Source organism: Pseudophryne corroboree, chromosome 3 (genome assembly GCF_028390025.1).
Source record: "Pseudophryne corroboree isolate aPseCor3 chromosome 3, aPseCor3.hap2, whole genome shotgun sequence".
NCBI classification, from domain to species: Eukaryota; Metazoa; Chordata; class Amphibia; order Anura; family Myobatrachidae; genus Pseudophryne; species Pseudophryne corroboree.
This window is the reverse complement of record NC_086446.1, coordinates 424631149-424654116: the sequence shown is the minus strand read 5'-3', so window position 1 is coordinate 424654116 and position 22968 is coordinate 424631149. Positions and strand designations below refer to the sequence as shown.

General features: G+C 43.0%; 1 protein-coding gene across 12 annotated transcripts in view; it reads right to left on the bottom strand.

The window, feature by feature from the left end:
* PTPRT (protein tyrosine phosphatase receptor type T) overlaps nt 1–22968 on the bottom strand; it is a 458515-nt gene that overhangs the window by 63551 nt on the left and 371996 nt on the right. For 9 of the 12 annotated variants that reach the window (XM_063960280.1, XM_063960277.1, XM_063960271.1 and 6 more), the window contains 8 exons: nt 18030–18326; nt 17507–17616; nt 17093–17294; nt 16825–16927; nt 14652–14925; nt 12196–12232; nt 9346–9402; nt 8995–9130 (listed from right to left, as the gene is read on the bottom strand). In XM_063960280.1, coding sequence (XP_063816350.1) covers nt 8995–9130; nt 9346–9402; nt 12196–12232; nt 14652–14925; nt 16825–16927; nt 17093–17294; nt 17507–17616; nt 18030–18326 — 1216 coding nt within the window. The remainder of the gene's footprint in view (nt 1–8994; nt 9131–9345; nt 9403–12195; nt 12233–14651; nt 14926–16824; nt 16928–17092; nt 17295–17506; nt 17617–18029; nt 18327–22968) is intronic. The other 3 variants (XM_063960274.1, XM_063960275.1, XM_063960278.1) reach the window with 1 other exon arrangement.

The window sequence follows — 22968 nt, the reverse complement described above, 5'->3', positions numbered from 1 at the left end:
GGCCAGATCTAGGCATGGAACCATCCTGATTTGTGGGAGTCTCATTGACATATATGAAAAACTCAGTGCGTGCATATGGGGAAGGGAAGCCTGTCTGGTGTATGTGCTACTATTAATTATGACAGTTGCAGTGGCTGGGGCAAAATCAATGTTGTGGATATCTGTGATATAGCTAATTTCTGCTCTGCTCGTCTCTACATAGCATATTGTACACAACACTCTCCCTGGGTTGGGTTCGGGTGACCGTTATCAGGATCCTGAGCTTTAGATTGCCAGCGGAGGGGGCGAGCGCAACAAAGCCCCTTGCGGGCTCGGTGGCTCGCTGTGCTTGCCACAGGTTCTATTCCCACTCTATGGGTGTCATGGACACCAACAAGTGGAAATAGTCCATGTCAGTCAGGATGCCAACTGGCGGGCTGTCAATCGCTCGGGATCCCAGCATCGGTATAGTGACCGGCGGTCTCCTGACCGCCGGTCACATAACTACATCCCCTCTCTCAATAATGTACATATCTCTCACTCTTATTTTATTTTTCCTGTAGCTCTATATACTGTACCATACAAAGAGGTGTATCATATTGTATGTATTGTGCTTAGACATATCGAGCAAACAGGGGGCCTCTGGGAAATACTTGACAACTGTGTAATATGTAAAAGGTTTCTTCCTATTTTCTCTTCGTCCTAATAAATGCAGCTACTGTAGTTTTTATTTTCTACTCTGTGTCATAATATATCCAAGCACACCACATCTCACTGACATACACAGCTTATTTACATTCTACACCACTTTCAGAAATACACACACACTTCTTATTGCTACTTCATAATATATGACCATCTCACTCTGCTATAGGCTAACTGTTCAGAATACTATTTATATACAACACAAAGTGACAGTGATACATAAAGATGGTATAAGATACATAGAGATATGCTTACAAACACAGATATGTATGCTAATATTCATACAGTTATGGAAATGCTCACAGTTGAACTCATACACTGGATAAGAAATGCAGAGATTATATGATAGAAATGCAAACACAGTGAAAAACAGGGACTCCATGGCAGTGTGTGACATGTACAATCCGGTATCTGGTCTATAGAGCTACACTAAAAAGGTCTACTGTAAACAGGTCGACCACTTATGGTACAGTAGAGACATGCATTAGATCGACAGGGTCAAAAGTTCGACAAGTAAAAGGTAGACAGTTCAAAAAGTTGACAGGGTCAGAAGGTCAAAAGGGTCAAAAGGTCGACATGCCAATGGTCGACACTTTTTTTATTTATCTTTTTCATTTTTTTCAACTTTTTCATATTTTACCATCCATGTGGACTACGATTGGGAATAGTAACTTGTGGTACCTCACTCGAAGGCGAGCCATGGAAAAGGTAGTGATACACTAGTGGGGCTTGTTTGTGGCAGAAAAGTGACAAAACACCCACACAAAAAAAGATTTTTTTTTGATCCTGACGACATTTTGACCCTGTCGACCTAATGCATGTCTAGCATTAGTGGTAGGGGTTGCAATTAAAATGCCAGCTGTCGGCATCCCGACGTTCAGGATACCGAAACCGAAATCCTGACAGCCGACAGCTGGAATCCCAGGTCGCACCAGGGCTAGTCCCACTCGTGGGAGCCTGCATTATGGTGAGCGCAGCAATCCCACAAGGGGACTCTTAGCGCTTGCCCCGCTGATGGCATTCTGGCAGGCGGGATGTTGCTGTCGGGGTATTGACAGCCGGCATCCCGTTCGCTGGTAAAACATATGTAATCCAGTGGTAGACCTATTGACTGTGGACCTTTTTAGTGTAGATCTAATAATTCACACCCATTCAATCTAGAGATGTGTCGCGGACACTTTTCGTGTTTTGGTTTTGGTTCTGGTTCCATGCTCGTGTTTTGGATCTGGATTGGTTTTACCAGACTTTCGTGTTTTTGTTTTGGTTTTGGATCCGGTGATTTTTGAAAAAAACGTAAGAACAACTAAAATCACAGAATTTGGGGGTAATTTTGATCCTACGGTATTATTAACCTCAATAACATTCATTTACACTGATTTCCAGTCTATTCTGAACACCTCACAATATTGTTTTTAGGCCAAAGGGTTGCACCGAGGTGGCTGTATGACTAAGCTAAGCGACACAAGTGGGTGGCACAAACACCTGGCCCATCTAGGAGTGGCACTGCAGTGGCAGACAGGATGGCACTTAAAAAAAATAGTCCCCAAGCAGCACATCATGCAAGGAAGTAAAAGAGGTGCAATGAGGTAGCTGTATGACTAAGCTAAGCGAAACAAGTGTGTGGCACAAACACTTGGCCCATCTAGGGTTGGCACTGCAGTCCTACTGCACTAATGGCGGATACCGGACGCATGTCTAACACCAACATAGCTGTCAAGACCTCAGTTATCCACCTTGCAACAGGATGACTGCTGTCATATTTCATCTTCCTCGCAAAGGACTGTTGGACAGTCATTTGCTTAGCTGAAGTAGTATAAGTGGTCTTCCGACTTCCCCTCTGGGATGACGAACGACTCCCAACAGCAACAACAGCAGCGGCAGCAGCAGTAAGAGGAAGTGGTTCTTGATCTTTCACTATTTTATCCTCCAAATTTTTGTTCTCCATTATTTTTCTGGAGTTATATAACAAAATGCAGCAAAGGAGAACATACCTCTACACCACAGGGCAAACCCTGTAAAAATGATTTGGATTAAATATTAACAACCCCTTTATTTGGAGTAAATAATATACAGCACAGGACAGCACCACTGAACTTATATGGCAGCACCACTGGACTAGACTTATACGGCAGTACCACTGGACTGGATTTATACGCCAGTACCACTAGATTTATATGGCAGTATCACTGGATTTATACGGCAGTACCTCTGGACATATATGGCAGTTTCACTGGACTGGATTTATACGCCAGTACCACTGGATTTATATGGCAGTACCACTGGAAATATACGGCAGTACCACTGGATTTATACAGCAGTACCACTGGACTGGATTTATATGGCAGTATCACTGGAATTATATGGTAGTATCACTGGAATTATATGGCAGTACCACTGAAATTATACGGCAGTATCACTGGAATTATACGGCAGCATCACTGGACTTATACGGTAGTATCACTGGAATTATATGGCAGTACCAATGAACTTATACGGCAGTACCACTGTAATTATACGTCAGTATCACTGGAATTATACGTTAGTACCAATGGAATTATACAGCAGCATCACTGGACTTATACGGCAGTATCACTGGATTTATATGGCAGTACCACTGGACATATACGGCAGTATAAATGGACTTATACGGCAGTATAATTGGACTGGATTTATATGGCAGTACCACTGGAATTATATGGCAGTGCCACTGGACATATACGGCAGTACTACTGGACATATACGGCAGTATCACTGGACTGGATTTATACACCAGTACCACTGGATTTATACGGCCATACCACTGGACATATACGGCAGTATCACTGGAATTATATGGCAGTATCACTGGACATATACGGCAGTATCACTGGATTTATACGGCAGTACCACTGGACATATATGGCAGTATCACTGGACATATATGGCAGTATCACTGGACATATACGGCAGAATCACTGGACTGGACTTATACGCCAGTACCACTGGATTTATACGGCAGTATCACTGGACATATATGGCAGTATCACTGGACATATATGGCAGTATCACTGGACATATACGGCAGTATCACTGGACTTATACGGCAGTATCACTGGACATATACAGCAGTATCACTGGACATATACAGCAGTACCACTGGACTTTTACAGCAGCACAGGGACACCACCACTGGACTGATGCAGGACAACACAGCACCACTGCAATGGACTGGACTTATACAGCAGCACTGGACATATGGCAGCAGAGGACACCGCCACTGTGACTGGACTGATGCAGCATAAGACACTACCACTTTACTGATGCAGGAAAACACAGCACCACTGCACCGGACTTATATAGCTACACTGGACGTATGGCAGCAGAGGACACCACCACTGTGACTGGACTGATGCAGCATAAGACACTACAATGGACTGAGCAGCTCAAGACAACACTGGAATCGCCACCCCACTTTCCCTACAGCACAGACACTGAGGACGGAGACACGTCCTCTCGCTACACTCTCCAATGCCGGAGTGAAAATGGCGGCGACGCGCGGCTCCTTACATGGAATCCAAAACCCGCGAGAATCCGACAACGGTATGATGTCGTTTTGCCTCGTTCTGGTTTCTGAGTCAGGCGGGAAAACCCGAGCAGGGCTCAGATCCGGGCTCGGGTAGTGAAGTACGGTAGGGTTCGGTTCTCAGGGAATCGAACCCGCTCATCTCTAATTCAATCCTGGGCAACCTACATACACTTTTACTGTAGAATCTGCCCTTGCCAATGCATAGCTGCTTATGACACTAATGTCTGTTATCAGTGACAGAGTTTGAAGTGTTGTCCTACTCTCAGAATAGTCTCTGTGACTATTGTAGGTCATTTGGAGTGTAGTATTACTGTGCATGCTCTGTGTAGGTGTATTTGTATAGAAGACTGAATACTGGTTATTGTATTCAGTCTTAACAGCTATGCATGTAACTCTATTTGCCTCTCTGTGATGATCAGTAGACTTTGTTATAGCAGTAAGCCTGCATTGTATATCGGGCCTAATTCAGACCTGGTCGCTGCAGTGGCAGCGATCGCAGGCTGAAGTCCTGTGCCGTGTGCGCATAGTGAGATGTGAAGGCATCTCACTTGTGCGAATGCCTCTGCCTGATTGACAGGCAGAGGCAGGCATGGTGCGCTTGGGGGGTGTCGGCGGCGTTGGAGGTGGGGGGAGGCGCAGTCCGGACAACGCAGGTGTGTCCGGACTGTTTGCGGGGAGGGCCGCGGTGGCTTCGTGACGCCACATGCAGCTGCTGTGGCCAAAAACACAGCTAGGCTGCGTAGTCAGGGAGCTACTTGGCAGGTGCGAAAGTATCGCCACTGTGCGATGCTTTCGCACCTCTGTGGAGGGGGGAAGACCCGGCATGTGGGGCGAACTTGCCCTGTGCTGTGCGTCCCCCCACATGCCTAAGATTTTGATCGTAGATGTGCGTTTTTTCGCACATCTACGATCAGGTCTGAATTAAGCCCTTTGTTTACTGTGTTGTTCAGGTATACTGCTTTTAACCTCTATGATATATATATGCATGGCTGGGTTCAGTCAGTGTAGAGTACAACACTTTCATATTCTGCTCATTAACGATAATAGCTGGGAATTAAATGCTAGACGATGGACGCAATGTGTCGTTGCTGAATGGCACCAGCATAGCAAGTTTTCCAGCACACCCCCTAATGACATTAATTAGAGAGATAAATGGGGTAAAAGCAGGCAAAGTTACAATACTATTTTGCCCTGACTGGTCCTGCTGTCATTTTCCTCATATAAATGCTTTTCATGATGTCATGTACAAGTGCATCTGATTTCAAAACCAAGCACATGGATTGGCACTCCAAGATGGCTCATGTCTGAGGATGTAATAGCTTGCACAGTTGCACCATCCATTGGGAGAAGAGGGCTGATCAGGGGCGTCCCTTCATAGGTACCGATTACACACAGGAGCAGGAAGAGATAATCAGATGTGCAAGGATGCGTTTAGGTGGGAATTCCCTGTTCTGACGGAGTGTGCAAATGAACATGACTTTTCTCCACCCTTACAGGACCTAATCCTAAAGTTTTAAAGGGTACAGTTTTGCACCTTCCTGTTTTTAGGAGTGCTTCAGCCCTTGTAATAAACTTTTATCCAAATAGGTGACGCAAGGTGACAGTCGTAATATCCTAATCTTGTGAGCAGTATTTTAGGAGAAAAGAGAAAACTTGGGGGTGTTGCAAAGTCTTATGAGATTGAACTTTCACTGTTTCCATATTGTGCACTTTCCAGTGCATCCACAAACCCAGAAAACTAGGGGGGTCATTCCGAGTTGTTCGCTCATTGCCGATTTTTGCTATGCTGCGATTTGTTGCAAACTGCGCATGCGCAAGGCACGCAGGGCGCATGCGCTTCGTTATTTAACTAAAAACTTAGCAGATTTGCTGAGGATTCTGCGGCGCTTTTTAGTCGCACTGCTGTTCGGTAAATGATTGACAGGAAAGGGGCGTTTCTGGGTGGTAACTCAGCGTTTTCCCGGCGTTTGCAAAAAAATGCAGACGTGTCAGGGAAAAACGCGGGAATGTCTGGAGAAACGGGGGAGTGGCTGGCCGAACGCAGGGCGCGTTTGTGATGTCAAACCAGGAACTAAACGGACTGAGCTGATCGCAATCTGTGAGTAGGTCTGGAGCTACTCAGAAACTGCTAAGAATTATTTAGTAGCAGTTCTGCTAATTTTTCGTTCGCTATTCTGCTATGCTAAGATACACTCCCAGAGGGCGGCGGCCTAGCGTGTGCAATGCTGCTAATGAGGGCCTAGGTGCAGATGATTTTTTTGGGAACAGTTCCTAGGCGTGCAGCTTTTAGATGCATAAGCCAGAAAAAAGAAACATCACAGTCTTCACTTTTTGAGGTTTGTAAAGGATCTTTATTTACAGTAATTCTTCCCACTGTATGCTGGCATATTAGACACACCAGACGTGAGAGGAATATACTATACCTTCCCCACTATTATGTTCCTATTTCATTCTTTTTATTTATGTTTTTTTAGTTTTACTTATTATTTATTTTGGTTTCAGGCAGCATTTCTAAACATTTCTACCAGTTCTGATACCATATGTACTACAGATTGAGTATCCCATATCCAAATATTCTGAAATACGGAATACTCCGAAATACAGAATTTTTTGAGCGAGACTTAGATAGTGAAATCTTTGTTTTCTGATGGCTCAATGTACACAAACTTTCTTTAATACACAAAGTTATTAAAAAATATTGTATTAAATGACCTTCAGGATGTGCGCATAAGGTGTATATCAGGAGTGGGGAACCTCTGGCCCTACAGCTGTTGTTGAACTACACATACCAGCATGCCTTGCTACAGTTTTGCTGTATAAGGTGTATATGAAACATAAATGCATTCTGTGCTTAGACTTGGGTCCCATCGCCATGATATCTCATTATGGTATGCAATTATTCCAAAATACCGTATATACTCGAGTATAAGCCGAGTTTTTCAGCACATTTTTTGTGCTGAAAAAGCCCCCCCTCGGCTTATACTCGAGTGACGCTCACCCAGTGTCGGATCTGGCGGATCAAAACCACATGTCCAGAGCTGTTCCCACCTCCCCTTCTTGCTTTGCTCTCACTTAAACCCCCGCACTCCCGACATGATGACCGTTTAGAAGATCTGCTCCCTTTACCGGCTCCACAAACCTGCCAAGGAGGCAACGGAGCTGCTGGAGACCGAAGAGAAGGTGGGGGGCGGGACTTTCACCCAGTGCAGACAAGGCTTCCCCAACCACTGGCGGATCCTCCTGTCATTTCTGATGCTTTCCTTTAACTGGCAGCATGGGGACGGGCCGCGAAATTAACCCTTGTGGTCAACTTCACCGGGAGCTTGAGCTGATCCCCCGGCACTCCCCCCTTCCACCCTACAAAGCAAGTCAATAGGCGAGTACCGAGTAGCAAACAGTTCAGGGACATGCAGGCGCCGCACCATACTTTGCTCCCTGCCAGGATTGAGCTACATCCTCCCACACAGGGAACGCCGTGTGGGACTGTTATCTCGACAGTCTGCCTCAGCCCGATGCTGTTGATTCACAGGGGGGCATCTTCTATGTGGTTGTGGAATGAGATTGGGTTCTGTGTAACACTATAGAAGTGTGAAGCACAGCCCCAACATCACACAGCATCACCCTACCCTATACATAATTTGGACCCATCCTACTACATTATACTGTTTCCCCCAAGACCCACTGTGCATAATGGAAATGCACAGACTATACAGCATGGTATTCCGATCAGTGTTGGGATTCCGAACGATGGGATCCTGACCACATTTCATATAGATGATGCATGCTGTATAGTCTGTGCATCTCTATTATGCACAGTGGGGTTTGCATAGTCATGTGTCAACGTGCTCGCTGTGCGAATGGATGTGTACGGCTAGAGCTGCATTTCCCACCCTAGGCTTATACTCGAGTCAATAAGTTTTCCCAGTTTTTTGGGGTATAATTAGGTGCCTCGGCTTATATTCGGGTCGACTTATACTCGAGTATATACGGTACGTAAAATTTCGATATTCAAAATACTCTGGTCCCAAGCATTTTGGATATCAACCTGTATAAGCAAATTGTATAGTGGCTTACTTACACATTCAAAAACATGCATTATCTACCAAAAGAAACATATTCACACAGACACTTGGTTTGGAGCACACAGTCATCCAGAGGTATAGACAGTGTGGATGATCACTAAGTATGGTTCAAATGGGCCCAAGGCACGCACGCACGCACGCACGCACGCACACACACACACGCACGCACGCACGCACGCACGCACGCACACACACACACACACACACACACACACACATCCTTGCATTCTGCTATCGTATTTGGTGTTAAGGGTTTTAGCTGTATATGATGCAAAAAATCGGAGGCAATCATACTGTACTCATAGTAGCACTCTATGAATTACAGCACAGCAGATGTGTAACTGTGACAGTACACAGTTAATGTACTGTACACATACTTGGGAGTACAACATGGTTATTACATCATACCCCGAGGCACCACAAACATACACATATGTAGAGAAGGTGGGGGGGAGGGGAGGGGGACAGCAGCTACAGATAATCTGAATAAACAGGGACAAGACAGGATGAAAAAGATGTAGTTGAATGGAGAACAGAGAAATTCCATACAGATCTTTGAAGGGCTCTTTTCATTGAAATGCCCTATATAAAGTTTTAACCTCTTCTCTGCCAGAGTGTTACAAACAGTTCAAATAATGGTTCACCTATCATTCTCCCTCTAACCTTCTCTTGATGGTCATCATGGCCCCAAGGAGAATAATAATAAACATCAGCATTCCTGCAATCACTCCGGCAGTCTGCACCGTACTGTCAGTAGGCTTCTCCGGCTCCACCGTGTTGGTATTCTGCGTGGTGGCCCCTTTAAGAGAAGAAAGGGGAGATATTGCCTTAGTTTATTTATAAGGTCCTTATCCTATTGTCACAATGGCATGCAAAACTGTCTCTGGCAGCAAAGAGGTTAAAGCGTTTCAATTGCAACTGAACAAGGGAATTTCCCACAGTGGCAGAATCTAAGTGCATTTGGACTGATAAAGTGAATATGTTAGTTGTTGCCAGGAAAGGACATATAGTCACCTGTTATTGGCTGGCTTGGGGGGTGGCGGGTGATGGGAAGAAGACCGGCGGTAACCACTAAGAAGCAAAAGGGAGGGATCCCGTTGGCAGACATGCAGGAGAGGAAAAGATAATCAGAATGGAGGAGGGAGACAGCCTTGTAGCGGGTACTTTGCAGAACCCCTCTTAATGTAATTGGAATCAAAACACCATTAAGGGACATGAATAGAGCCCGAAAGATTATAGGGAGTAGAAAAGAAAACTTTCAGGAAGTACATGTGCAGCATACTGATCTACACATGTCTGTATACACTGACATCAGCTACTACCACCGGCTTACTTTGCACAGCTTTATTGTGAGAACAGTCTAAAGCTGGCCACATTAAAATCATACACTACAGTCTTATAGGTTTTTCATGGAACTGTCAAACAACCCACCAGTGCATATATGACAGTCGATCCAATACGATCACATGCTGAAGACCAGGTCGATTGACAATCCAATAGTGGCGCAATATCAATCAGAAGCAACCAAATTACAGTAGATTAGTGACACCTTACCTGTCCTACACTGAGGACTGCGGGTGTCTTTGGGCTTTGTCAAATCAAAATTGTAACGTGGGTAGAGCCATCAGTCATTTTTTGACAACTGATCTAAATAAAACTTATTGCATTTTTTAAAATGTGTGTGTCTCACTTGTATCTTGAGATGAAAAAAATGCTATTGGTTGGTCATACATGAAAAACAAATATGGCCAGATTTAGACTAGCATCGGCCAGTTTAGGCTTCTGGGAGCAATTAGTCAGTTGTTGTTACAGTAGCTGACTGTTACCCCATGCTTACAGAGGAGCACATACCTTGTCAATTCTAATTTATTTATTTTAATAATAGTTATGGATTATGTATATGTGAGCTACCATAAGATAATGCCAGTGTTATTCCTATTGCCATTATTCAACCATGATTTAAATTATCTAGAGATCAAACACTTTGTAGTATCTAGTATTAATATCAGGGGTTATACTTACTAACGGGTGGTGTGTTAAAGATGCAAATCTTTGACCAATAGTTTTAAAATGGCAACAGAAATCAATGCTAAACCAGGCTTGTTCAACATGGATTCCTGTTCCCGTCTATTGATCATCGGCTTTGAAAAACCACCTACTCGTAAATATACCTCCAGATGAAGAATATTCAAACACGTATCATTTTTAAAGCAATTCAACTTTTTTGTCAGTCATAAATGCTGCATACTTCGTGGCATGTACAATAAACAGAAAATCAGAATGGAACTGTACATATTTAACAGCTAATTTACAACATGCTACAAGACTGTAGCAATAATGTCCATTAAATAGAAAACAAGAGCACAGCAGTACAGTCTCTGTTATGGACATCAATCTAAGCTATACTGGAATAATTTTTTATGTAACTGAAGGGGGGAGTGGGTGAAGGTGTTATGTTCCGTTTAGAAGAAACTGAAGGGCCCTACACACTGATAGATCCCCAGCCAAGCTGCCGGACGGTGGATACGGCCGACGGGCGACCTGGCAGCAGGAGGGCAGTGACAGGGGGAGTGAAGTTTCTTCACTCCCCCGTCACCCAGCTCCATAGCAGTGCAGGCAAATATGGACGAGATCGTCCACATTGGCCTGCATGCACAAGCGACGGGGCACCAGCCATGAACGAGCGCGGGGCCGTGCATCGTTCATCACTGGTGACTGCACACTCAAAGATATAAAGGGTACCTCGTTCATTAATGAACGAGATCGTTCATATCTTTCAGTCATATCGCCCAGTGTGTAGGGCCCATAAGATATTCAGAGTTAAAGATAAATTATTAGAACTTAAGAATTGGACATACAGTAGGACTTTTATCCACAAAAAAATATCAGTAAATAGTTACACTACCAACATTTAAAATAGAATTGTAACTATGATCATAACACCTTCAGCCATTAAAAAACAAAAACACATTTTTCAGAAAATTGTTACATGACCTTCATCTACTCATACTCGCCGCTTCAATTATTTTAACAACCAACAGGTTTTTGTTTGTAGTGAACATCTACCTGTATTGCGATTTGTTCTATTGGTGGCCTATACATGGGGCTTCCACAAGCAACAGCACAAGTAAGGATGATTGAACTAGAGAAAGACTATGAAATGAATTGCTCTGTGTCAAGTTAGAGATGCATTAGTTATGTAAATTCATGCAACACTGCACTGGACCAGGAGATAATCTGCATGCCGGGGTCATCTGCCAGCATAAAAGTATAGTTTATGTAACATGTATTTTATTGATTTAGTATCAGGAGTAAATCCTGCTAGAAGGTACAATTTAGACCCTTGACAAAACCATGTTATAATGAATGGGCTGCAGACAGATTTAGAGCTGGCTGATGTATTGTTCCATGTATTCTTTGTGTCACACATACTAGCTGACTTATTCTTGTGCCCAAACTGTGATAATTGCAGTGGCCAGTCTTATCCCTGATGCTTTTGTGGGGCACATGTGATCATATTAAACATACTGTCAGTGATACGGAGAGCATTAGAAAAAGGTTGCTGGGCCACAGTGAATCTGTGAGCAATTAAATAAATAAGACTGGTTTAGTTTACTACAATTATATGTCAGCTAAGTAATGTATATGCACAAAGACCAAGTTTTTTTTTTTTTTTGTTAGAAATGAGTTTTATAATAAATCAAACTTTGTTTTATAGTAATCTCTAATTAGTAGTACTGGTGATATATATATACACGCACACGCACACGCACACACTTTATTCATTTATATTATAACATGCAGATATTACACAGTATATTCTCAACCATGCATTTAAATCTTAATTATTTCAGAATTATTCACCTTTAGATGCTAGTCGGACACAGCTGATTTTGGTCTCCTGTACAAAAAAAACAGAATACAAGAGATTTAAGGTTAGATCCTGAGCAACCTTCATTATTTGTATCAATTGTGTTACACATATCACAGTTGTGCCTGTCAGGGAGTTTTGTTACCTTCTCAGGTCTGCATTTTCCCAAACCAGAACAAATGTCCTCACCTGACACACCTGTATGTACGCAACAAACCAACCCCCCTCTTTGTGAAATCTGTATGTGCAACAAGCACGTGACTAGCAAACAGGGAGAAGCATGGGATAGGGCCCAGTGATTGTGGTCAGTCCTTGCAAGACACCGCTCTGCTCCTCAGCAGAAGATGAGCAAAGTAGGGGCCTAAGAAAGGTGGCTAGACACGGCCGGGTTCTCCTCACAACCGGATCTCGCAGTGTTTACATACCCTGAACTGATGACAGTTCAGCCACTAGTAAACATACATATTATTTAAAAGTAATCTGAATTGGAATAAAACAACTAAAGAAAGTAAATAAATATAAAATCTTTTAAATATATCCTCTTGTCTACTGGACAGAGTATCAGTATTTTTTTTTCAACCACAGTCCTAAGGAGATGTGTATGTGGTGCTTGGGACAAAAATACAGCTGATTCCTAGTGGAAATGGAACAACATTGTAGATATTGGAACATAGAAAAAAAAAATTGGTGCTAAATATATTGCTGTCATTGTGTACTGGGCTGTTCTGGGAGCAGCAGACCACACAAAGGCATTGAATCCCTGTGTGCGTGATCCTCTAGTCTATACTAAAGATCACTACTTTAAAACGCTGTGGTGATTATTGTTCTTCAATACCTATGTTTCAGCACTCTGCAAAGGTTATATGTTACGTGCCTCAAAGCACTTTGATGCTATACTCTAGTAATGGCACAGTCTCCTTGAAAAAGGCTACTGTAGCTTTACACCTTCATTTTGCAAGAGTATAAGTGCATCTGTGCTATTATAACAATTCAGTGTATTATGTTGGTACAGTATATGCACCATTTTGCAGTATTGCTCATGATTTCAAATAAAATTGAGCAGTAAAAAGCAACGATCAATGGAAGGATTGGCTACCATAAGTACAGCAACATTAAAAAGTGGGGGTGAGTTTGTTAATTTGTTCTTGTTGCCCCTACATTGCCTAGTTTTCTCTATATAGACTAGTCACCTCACCATAAATCTCACCATAACATATGTCATCCCATTCCCCAGCTTAGAAGTGTAATAGTGGTTCTTTTACAGTGTATTTGTGACACACAGACAACAGAGTACATCTGCAATGGCACTATGCTCTCTTCAACGCAATGTCATGAGATTGGTGACATGAAATGAGGGACTGAAGCAAACATGAGACAGGAAATGAGGGAATATATAGCCGAGTGGATTATGGCTGTAATGTCATAGGTTACTGGCTCATAACACAACTATACAGTAGTGTACAGCCAGATGCTTCCTTATTACATTTCAACTATTTTAAAAATTGTGAATTCGGAAATGGCTGTTTAGCAAGTCAGCAGATTCAGGCAGTGCAGCAATAATCTGCAACTGGATTTTGTTTTACAGCCAATATCGCCTATGCATAACGCAGTGGGCTAAATGTAATAATCTGTGAGTTGTTGCTGGAAGTGCAGAACTTTGTGCGACTCTGCCCATTTTTTAAAAGCAGCAATCATTTAAAAGGCAAAACCAGGTTGGTTTTGCCTTGTAAATGATTGCTGCTTTCAAAAACATGGGCAGACTCGCACTAAGTCCCACACCTCCTGCAACTCGCAGAATATTACATTTAGCCCTGTATATTCATTCCATACCACCTCTTTATGTAAGGCATACATACAAAAAATGATTATGCTGTGATTTTCATAATGTAATGTTGCAGAACACAGCAGGCTTATTCTGGGTCAGATGCATCTGCTGCCACACCTCAGTCCGGCAGCGGCCTGATGCTAATTTATGCTAATACAGCATCTGCCCATCTATGACGATTATCCGTCCGTCTTCAGGCAGATGTCTGGCCCTCCCCTTTCTGTCCGCAGCCCAAGCTCTCATTATAAGTATCTGGACTTACACCCACCCTATGCTGGGAGCATGAGGAAATTTTGAAGGAGGTAATCTGTGCATGGCAGTTGGCCACCAGGTTCACAACACTCCCAATAGACAGGATCAGTATGGTGCAATCACGCAGTTGCTTCCCCGAAACTCCCATTTCACAGAAAGAGCGTTCCATAAACAGACAGAGCAATCCATCCGCACAATCAGTCTCTTTACATGTGTGTATGCATGCGCAGTCTACCATTGCATTCTACAATGCATTTGCAGATATCTTGGGGATGCATTCGCTTTTGCACTTATATCCAACTCAGAGTCAGGCCCACAGTGTAAAATATAAACCAGCATTTAATGAATTCTAGCTGTTTATGATATACTGACCCCATTGGCTGTACTTAAGGCCTGGAAATAAATGCTGTAACTCTTTACAGGTGAAAGAGGTGGGTTCCAGTAGCCATTGTAGGTTCTGTTGTCTCCCACAGTGAAGGGCTGTGATGCCACCAATTGTGCTGGTTTCAGTTCCGCAGCAAAGTAATGAGGAGACTCCATAAGTGAGGCATTACGGTAACTCACTGGTACTGGAAAACATCCACTGCCATCTGCAGCCCTTCCTGACCTCTGTGTCCGCTCCTCCTTTACTACGATCTGGTATACACTATATACACAGGACAAGAAAGTAGATGCATTATATGCAAAGAGGTAAACAGACGTATACCGGTAGAGTGAGCTATGGTGCATTAACTAGCATCATATTTTTAGCAAGTTATAGAAATAATGATGTGTGTTGCTATTAATACTGGCAGAACTGCAATAGCATATGTTCACCTAGCCAGAACGGATTTATGAGTTCAGGATAGATTATTAAGGGCAGGGGCGCTGGAATGTTTTGAGGTTTGGGGGGGAGGGGCATAATAAAAATGACATTTTGGCGCTCCCTCCCAAACCCAGTGCGGGTAAGCAGCGTTTACATCCGGGCGACTCCTACTGTAAAATCAATGTGCTGCCACTGCCGGCTTTGCCCCATGTCCTCCTAGCCGGCTCTTCACTGATGTAATGCATCCGTGAAGAGCCGGCTAGGAGGACCTGGGGCATAGCAGGAAGTGGCAGCACATTGATTTTACAGGAGGAGTCGCCCGCAGCGATCCGGGGGTAAGTGCTCCCCCTAACCTGCACCTGTGCCTCCATCTCGTATGGGGGGGCATGCTGTTCCCTTGCCCCCCTCCCCTCGTTCTGACGCCTTTGATTAAGGGCTATGTATTACATGTTCTTTGAAATTTGGTTTTTGCCAGCCAAAGAGCAGAATTTTGAAATAATCCGTATATTTGAAATTGCATTTAGTGGGAACGTTGTTTTTCTCTCACCGAGGAGAACTTCAGGTGTTAAAGTTGATACAGTACTTTCCAGCTAATTTAATATTATTATAAAGCAGAGCCCCAGGACTGCAGCGCCAACCAAAGACTGCATGGGGTGCCGGCCAGCACATATAAGCCCGTCAATAAGCCCATCCCCAGACCCCATTGGCTGGTTTTATGGGAGTCTGGAGACAGGCTTATTGAAGAAAGACAGGCTGAGCACTGTGTGCCTGAGTCCCATGCATGCTGCGACTGATGACCCTCAGATAAGGCAGCCAGCACATATATTACATACAACTTTACATGTATGTTTATATGTGCTGGTCAGCTCCACCTTGCAGTCTTTGGTCAGCGCTGCAGTCCAGGGGCAGCATTTGTCACTGCTCCTGGAGGACACTCATGCAAGCACCTGGAGAACATATAAACTGCACATATATAGGAAACTGAACCCAAGATCTTAGTGCAGTGCGGTAACAAGCTAATCAGTGCGCCACTGTGTTCGCCGTAAGAAAAGACATTAAAAAAGTGTTTCTTGTTGAATGTATTGTGTCACTATATGGAATTTAACAGAATTTATTTTTGGCTGGAGAAACACAGAGTTCTAAAGCAAAAGTTTGACATTACAATAAGGGTGATTGATTTCCATATACTGTATGTTGCAGATGAGATGTTAGGGTGTGTTGTACTGTATGGTTTCCTGGCATAAACTAATGGCTGGGATCAGTATAGGCTATTAAATTGTGAAAGATGAGATGGATACATGAAGAGTATATTGGGGTCAAATCTTGTTAGAGCTGATTACATGAAAAAGAGTGATTGATTGATTGATAGACTGATTAATTAATTGATTGACTGATCATAAGCTACAGTATTAGTGACAGTTACCTAGCTTTGTTTGATGTGTCCGTTATCTAATGGACCTTAGAGATAGGGGGGCATATGTATTAACCTGGAGAAGGCATAAAGAAGTGATGAACCAGTGATAAGTGCAAGGTGATAAACACACCAGCCATTCAGCTCCAACATGTAAATTAACAGTTGGGAGCTGATTGGCTGGTGCATTTATTACCTTGCACTTTTCACTGGTTTATCACTTCCTTATGCCTTCTCCAGGTTAATACATCTGCCCCAATGTTCCCAGTCTGAAGTGTGTAGAGATTCACCATCTTTGGAAAAGTGAAACTAGTTGTTGAATTATTTACCTGATGGGAGCCCCCCGAGACTGCGCTGGTTTCAACCAAACCGTGATTGTAGTTTCAGTTTCATTCAAAGGGACCTCGGCTTCTGAGTCAGTCAGGGAAGGAGCTGTGAGAAAGTGTCAGAGGAAGTTTACAAAGTTTATGTTGTGGAAATAGTTTAAATTTGGAAAGGAGAGAAAACTGAGAAACCATGACCAGATACAGAGGACATTTGCAGACAGACAGAATAAAAGGCATAGCTGTACATTTCAAAGCGAAAACCTGTTAGCACCTGCTATTTTTGTGGCAATGCGGGTTGTGATAGGTGGTCCAAAGCCTTTGCTGGTGCTGGCTCGGATAGTAAATGAGTACGTGGATCCAGGATACAGTCCAACAAACAGATGGTGGGTCTCATTGCGTAGCTTGAAGATCCGTCCCTTCTGGTTCAACAGATCTGCACTGGGATCTAAAGAGCCCACTGCCTTGTAAGAGATCTAAGGGAGAGAGGAATATAGAGAGGTTGGCAATATGTGCAAAAACTTACAGAATTATTGATATAGATATATATTTTACACTATAAGTACATATTGAGTAGGTCATCCATATACTTTACATATGTTGGTAGCAACACATTTGTGTATACATACAGGGAAAATGCTGGATGCTAAATGTACAGGATTGATGGCAATTCCAACTCGCCTGGTACCTCATACATGGAGATAACCCCATTTGTCTCATTGGGAGCTTTCCACTGCAGGTAAATCTTCTCCTCAAAGGGTCCCCCCTGAATGGACTCCAAAGGTATTGGTCCAGGCACTGAGGGGCAGACAGTTGCTGTTAATGATTACCAACAAGATATTGCGACATAGGCACTGTAAAGCTCTATTTCAATATTTTATATAGGTATACACATAGCCTTAACAGTAAACCTTTGATAAAGAATTATAGATACAATATTACATACAATATTATATACTGCTCTCTGTATGCTATATAAATATGTTATGTATTACATTAAGGGGGAGATTTACTAAGCCTTCAAAAGTGATACATTTCACAGTGATAAAGTACCAGCCAACCAGCTCCTATCTGCCCTTTTATAGGTTAGGAGCTGGTTGGCTGTTACTTTATTGCCGTGCAATTTATTACTTTTCAAGGCTTAGTACATCTGGCCCTAAAAGAGATATGTTATGCATTATTTAAAAAAGATGTCTATTCTGCTAACATACCATCCTCCTCAGTATGCACTACAATCTCTCCACTCTCCATTCTTCCCTCAGGGTTGCACAGTGCAAGCCGCAAGTAGACAGCAGTATGTGGTCGCAGGCCGCGCAAGGTGTAGTGGCTAGAGGTCAGAATCAACTCTTCAGTTTCCACTCGCTCCTCTCCCAATTGGTAGCTGTAGTGCAGTGTTAAGTTATAGCTGTGACATCGAGTAACAGTGTAGCCAAATGGTTCCCACTGCAGTGTCAGCTGTCGAGCGCGGATATCAACCAGCTCCACGTTCTGTGGCCCATGCACAGGATCTATGAATAGAACACATCATTTTTACTTACTCTAATTCAGCCTGTAAAGTCCTTTATTTTGTAATCATCACACATTCCATTAAGGAAACATTTCCATTAATTTGATCAACACATAATTAGACTGCTCTGCTCTTACAAGTTCTTATTTTTTCCTAATGTCATATTATTTTCACAGGCTTGTTTTTTTTTACTCTGCTTTCAAATCTATTTTCTGTAGTACAGCTATGTAATTTACTTTCTCATCCTCTATCCACAGCTTAATAGTACATCCCAGCCTTTTACTGTCTCCCTTCACCTGAGATTTGTTCCCTGCCCTTATCATTTTCCTTCTATTTCTTTTACTCACAGATTCCCTCCTTCTCTGTCACCCTACTATTTCTTTTTCTGCAGTTTTGTTATCTCACAGTCCATCATCTCTATTCCCCCCTTCTCTGTATCACCCTCCCCTGTGCCCATGTTCTAGCTGAATGACAGACTACATGGTTGTTATCAGACAGCAGGGGGATGGCGGCTGGTGCCAGCTCCCCCCCGTAATAGGTGTCAGACGGCCCATGTCACTCACAGTGCCTTGCATCTCGCTCTTCTGCAAGGACCTGCCACTCGTTCTGTCACTTATGCTCCGGGACACACTTCTTGTCCATATCACTAAGCTACGATTTATGGATCACTCACCCCACAGAGACCTTGTAATTCTCCCCCTTAACCTCTTCAGTGTTGATATATTTACATGCAGCAGGGGAACAATGAAAGCCTCTGAACAATTAGTCACTTGCTACTAAGGACTGTGCACAAGCAACACAAGCGTTGTACATGTTTTTTTAAGATCACAGGGTCTATATTAAATGTTAGAAAATGCCATTGTTACCATTCATTTCCATTTCTTATTGCCACAGCTCTCAGGAAAACCCTTTTTTTGTGTGCCCTATTTATCAAAGAAGCTAATCTGGCACAGTGCTTCCGATAAGAGGCTGTCCCTTCAGTGTCATTATACTGCCATGCTCGGGCCCAGCGTGCAACTGCACAGGCGCAGTCATTAGGCTAGGAATGTGCGTAGCCAGGGCCGCAACTTGGGGGGGGGGGGGGGGGCTAAGGGGGCATGCGCCCCGGGTGCATTACCGGCAGTGCTGTGCTGCTCTAGTGCGAAAGCAGACGGCTTAATCTCTATTCTTTGCCATCCAGTGCTGTGACTAGTGTGCGGTGCACTATGCCAGCTATAGAATCGAGCTGTTGGTGCTGTGTTTTTCAGCAGGCTATGATCCCAGCATGTAGTGCACTAATGTGGTGTAGCATATAAGGGGATGCGATGTAGTTATGTGACTGCTGAGCCCGCAGCGTGGCGAGTGCACCTGCGGCCCTCCAGCTGCTGTGGAACTGCACATCCCAGCATGCCCTGCCACAGTGCCACAGTTTTGCTATTAAGGCATGCTAAAACTGAGTAGGGCATTCTGGGATGTGTAGTTCCACAACAGCTGGAGGGCCACAGGTTGAAGACCCATGATATAGGATATGTAGTGCAGTGGATAGGGGCATGTAGTGTAGTGATGTAGTTCAGCGTGTAGGGGATGTAGAATAGTGATGCAGTGCAGTGGATAGAGGAATGTAGTGCAGTGATGAAGTGTTATGATATACAGTAGTGCAGTGATATAGTGCAATGTATGGGGGCACACAGGGGGGCATGTAGAGGAACACAGTGCTGGGGGGGCATTTGACGCTTAGGGCATTTGGGGCACAGAGGGAAATATTGTCCAATAGCATCCCCTTTTTTTCTACATTTTTGATAATCTGATTATTTTAGTCTGACAGGGTTTTTTTTTTTTTGGGGGGGACGACTAATTACTGCCTTGCCCCGGGTGATGAAAATCCTAGTTTCGGGCCTGGCGTAGCGAGAAGGATGCACTGACAATCGGGAAGAGCTTACGCCCACAGGGAAGGTATCAGGGGAAAGCAGCCTAACCCCATCTTCAGATGCTCCGAAAAACAAATTTATCTGGAGTATTTTTAATAGCCCCATATTGCCATTACCGTAGCGAACAATGGGGATATCTGCAGCGAGCAGTGTTGTACTGAGTGCATTAGTTATCTTCGATATTTACTGTTTCTGAATGTTTTAATGACACAATTTGATAAATAGGGCTCCAAGTGTCTAATAATGATAACATGCAGTATCAGGGTCTCTTGCTGTTACTAAATTCCTGCGAAACATTGACAAGTCACATGTTGACTTCCCTGGATGTACAGATTTGTTAATAATGTCAATATGAACTTTACTAGACATTTCTTTTTCTTTTTATAGCATATATTCAGGAGCAATGAAAAGATGAACACTCAGGTCATTCAAAAATTGTTTCTGGACTACATGTGGACTTTGATAAAGGAATAACAAATCCTGAGGAGACTAAAGATTGAATAGCTTTTGTTAACACCTGTTGCATTATCTTTTTCACGGGACGGTCGGTAAAAAAACATAAACAAAACTGAATTGGAGGTAACAACAAAAAGATCTGGACTGTAGCCCCAATCAATGCTTCCCCTCACCCAGGTGTTTAAAATGGAACTCAATTATATGTTCCTAAAGTGAGAAAGAGCCCACACCCCAGGAGATCCATGGTGGATATAGGGATATATTTATTAAAAGTTGATTTGGGTTGATGTTTGAGCGATTTTTGATTGATTTTGTGTTTCAGAGTCTAAGTCACACATTTATTAACAGACGTTTTTGACATTGTTTAAAAAAAAAAAAAAAAAAATCATCTGTAAGTAAATGTGGGATTTAGACCCTGAAATACAAAATCGACCAAACATCCACCCAGATCAATTTTTTGTAAATATACCCCTAAATACCACATTTACTAACAGATGATTTTTGACATTTTTTTTACAAGAATGTCAAAAATCATCTGTTCGTAAATTTGTGATTTACATCCTGTCACACAAAATCGATGAAAAATCGACACAAATCGACTTTTAGTAAATATACTCCATGGTGTCTATCATGTTCAACATTTTTCAGGAAGTTTTCTGATTTATTGCTTAGCAAACCTGTCCTCTTTTTTCTGGTAAAAATTTTAAAGTAAATAAGGAAACAACATACATAAAAGCATACTTGCCTACCTGACCCTCTCCATGAGGGAGAAAATGCTCTGTTCCTGGACTTTCCTGGTAATGTATGATTGCCATCACTTGTGGTGAGCTAGTTAATTGATAAGAAAGGTCTTTCGCCACAGGTGATGGCAATCATACATTACCAGGAAAGTCCAGGAACAGAGCATTTTCTCCCTCATGGAGAAGGTCAGGTAGGCAAGTATGCATAAAAGATATGAGTCTATGTACTAAGCCTTGGAAAAAAAATTATTAATAATAATAATTTTATTTACGGTATATAGCGCGTTTTTACTGTAGGACTCAAAGCCGCTTTACAGACATCAAAAACATGGTACATTGTGCAAGGAATTGATAATACAAAAATACTACACAGAAATAATTAAAAACGACAGAAACGTAGAAAGCACAGTAGGGCTTGTTGCAGTCATTTTGGGTAATAACTTCCACAGGTTATATATTCCACCCATGAAAACGTACCAGATGAGGCAGCCATCTTGGGCGCACTACGTAGGATAACCCTGGGTAGAATAGGTCACTCCTAGAAGACATGATGCAAAATGGGTGGTTGCAGCATCCTAACGCTTGGAGTAGGGTCCCAAAATAACCAACATGTCCATGTAATTTTCAACTCATCCACAAGTGCACCAGATGAGACCACCATGTTGGGCGCAATACAGAGGTTATACTGTGGGAGGTAAGCCACACAAGGACCCGTGGTATACATAGTAAAACTGAGACGTGTGTGGCAGTATGATATATCCTGTTTGAATAGATCCACATAAAGGACATCCTGCCCATGGAGGATGCACTTCACACTGGCATAGCATACAGTGGTGTGAAAGTACATGGTACAAAGCAGGGAACAGCAAATACAGAAAACAGTGATGTGGTCTGGACACAATCTGTGGTGGAGCCACATGTTGACTGAAAGACGTGACAATATCAGCAAAAGCACAGGTAATAATTAGTGGCATCCAAAAGTTTATCGAAAAATAGCCCCTGAGGGCTCTGAGAATTTTGCTACATCCCCAAGGAACAGACTGCTTGTGCAATGGTAGGGTCCCTCTGCAGTGGGCATATGTTTCAAACATGGGCGCATGCAAGCGGGCGCTAGGCAGAGTCACACATTTACACGATGGCAGCGCTTTCTGACATAAGCAATGTTACGTGGGTTTCTGATTAACATTGCTAGTAACAGTTTTAGTTAATAACATTTGGACACACTGTAGGCATTCCTAATGTTTATATCCATGGTAAAGGCACAAATAAAATAAGATGTTTGCGGAAAAGTGGAATACAAGGTTAGTGACGCCTGCCACCACCCTGTGCAGGAGTTAAAGTGGACGGAGATAAAGTATCAACCAACCAGATCCTAACGGTCCTTTTTATAAACAATGCTTGTAACATAACAATTAGGAGCTGATTGGCTGGTACTTTATCTCCATCCACTTTATCTCTCTCCAAAGCTAAGTACATAGACCCCTATATTACTATAACAATACCATTAGTGGCATGACGAAGAAGCCCTCTGCTCCTTAGG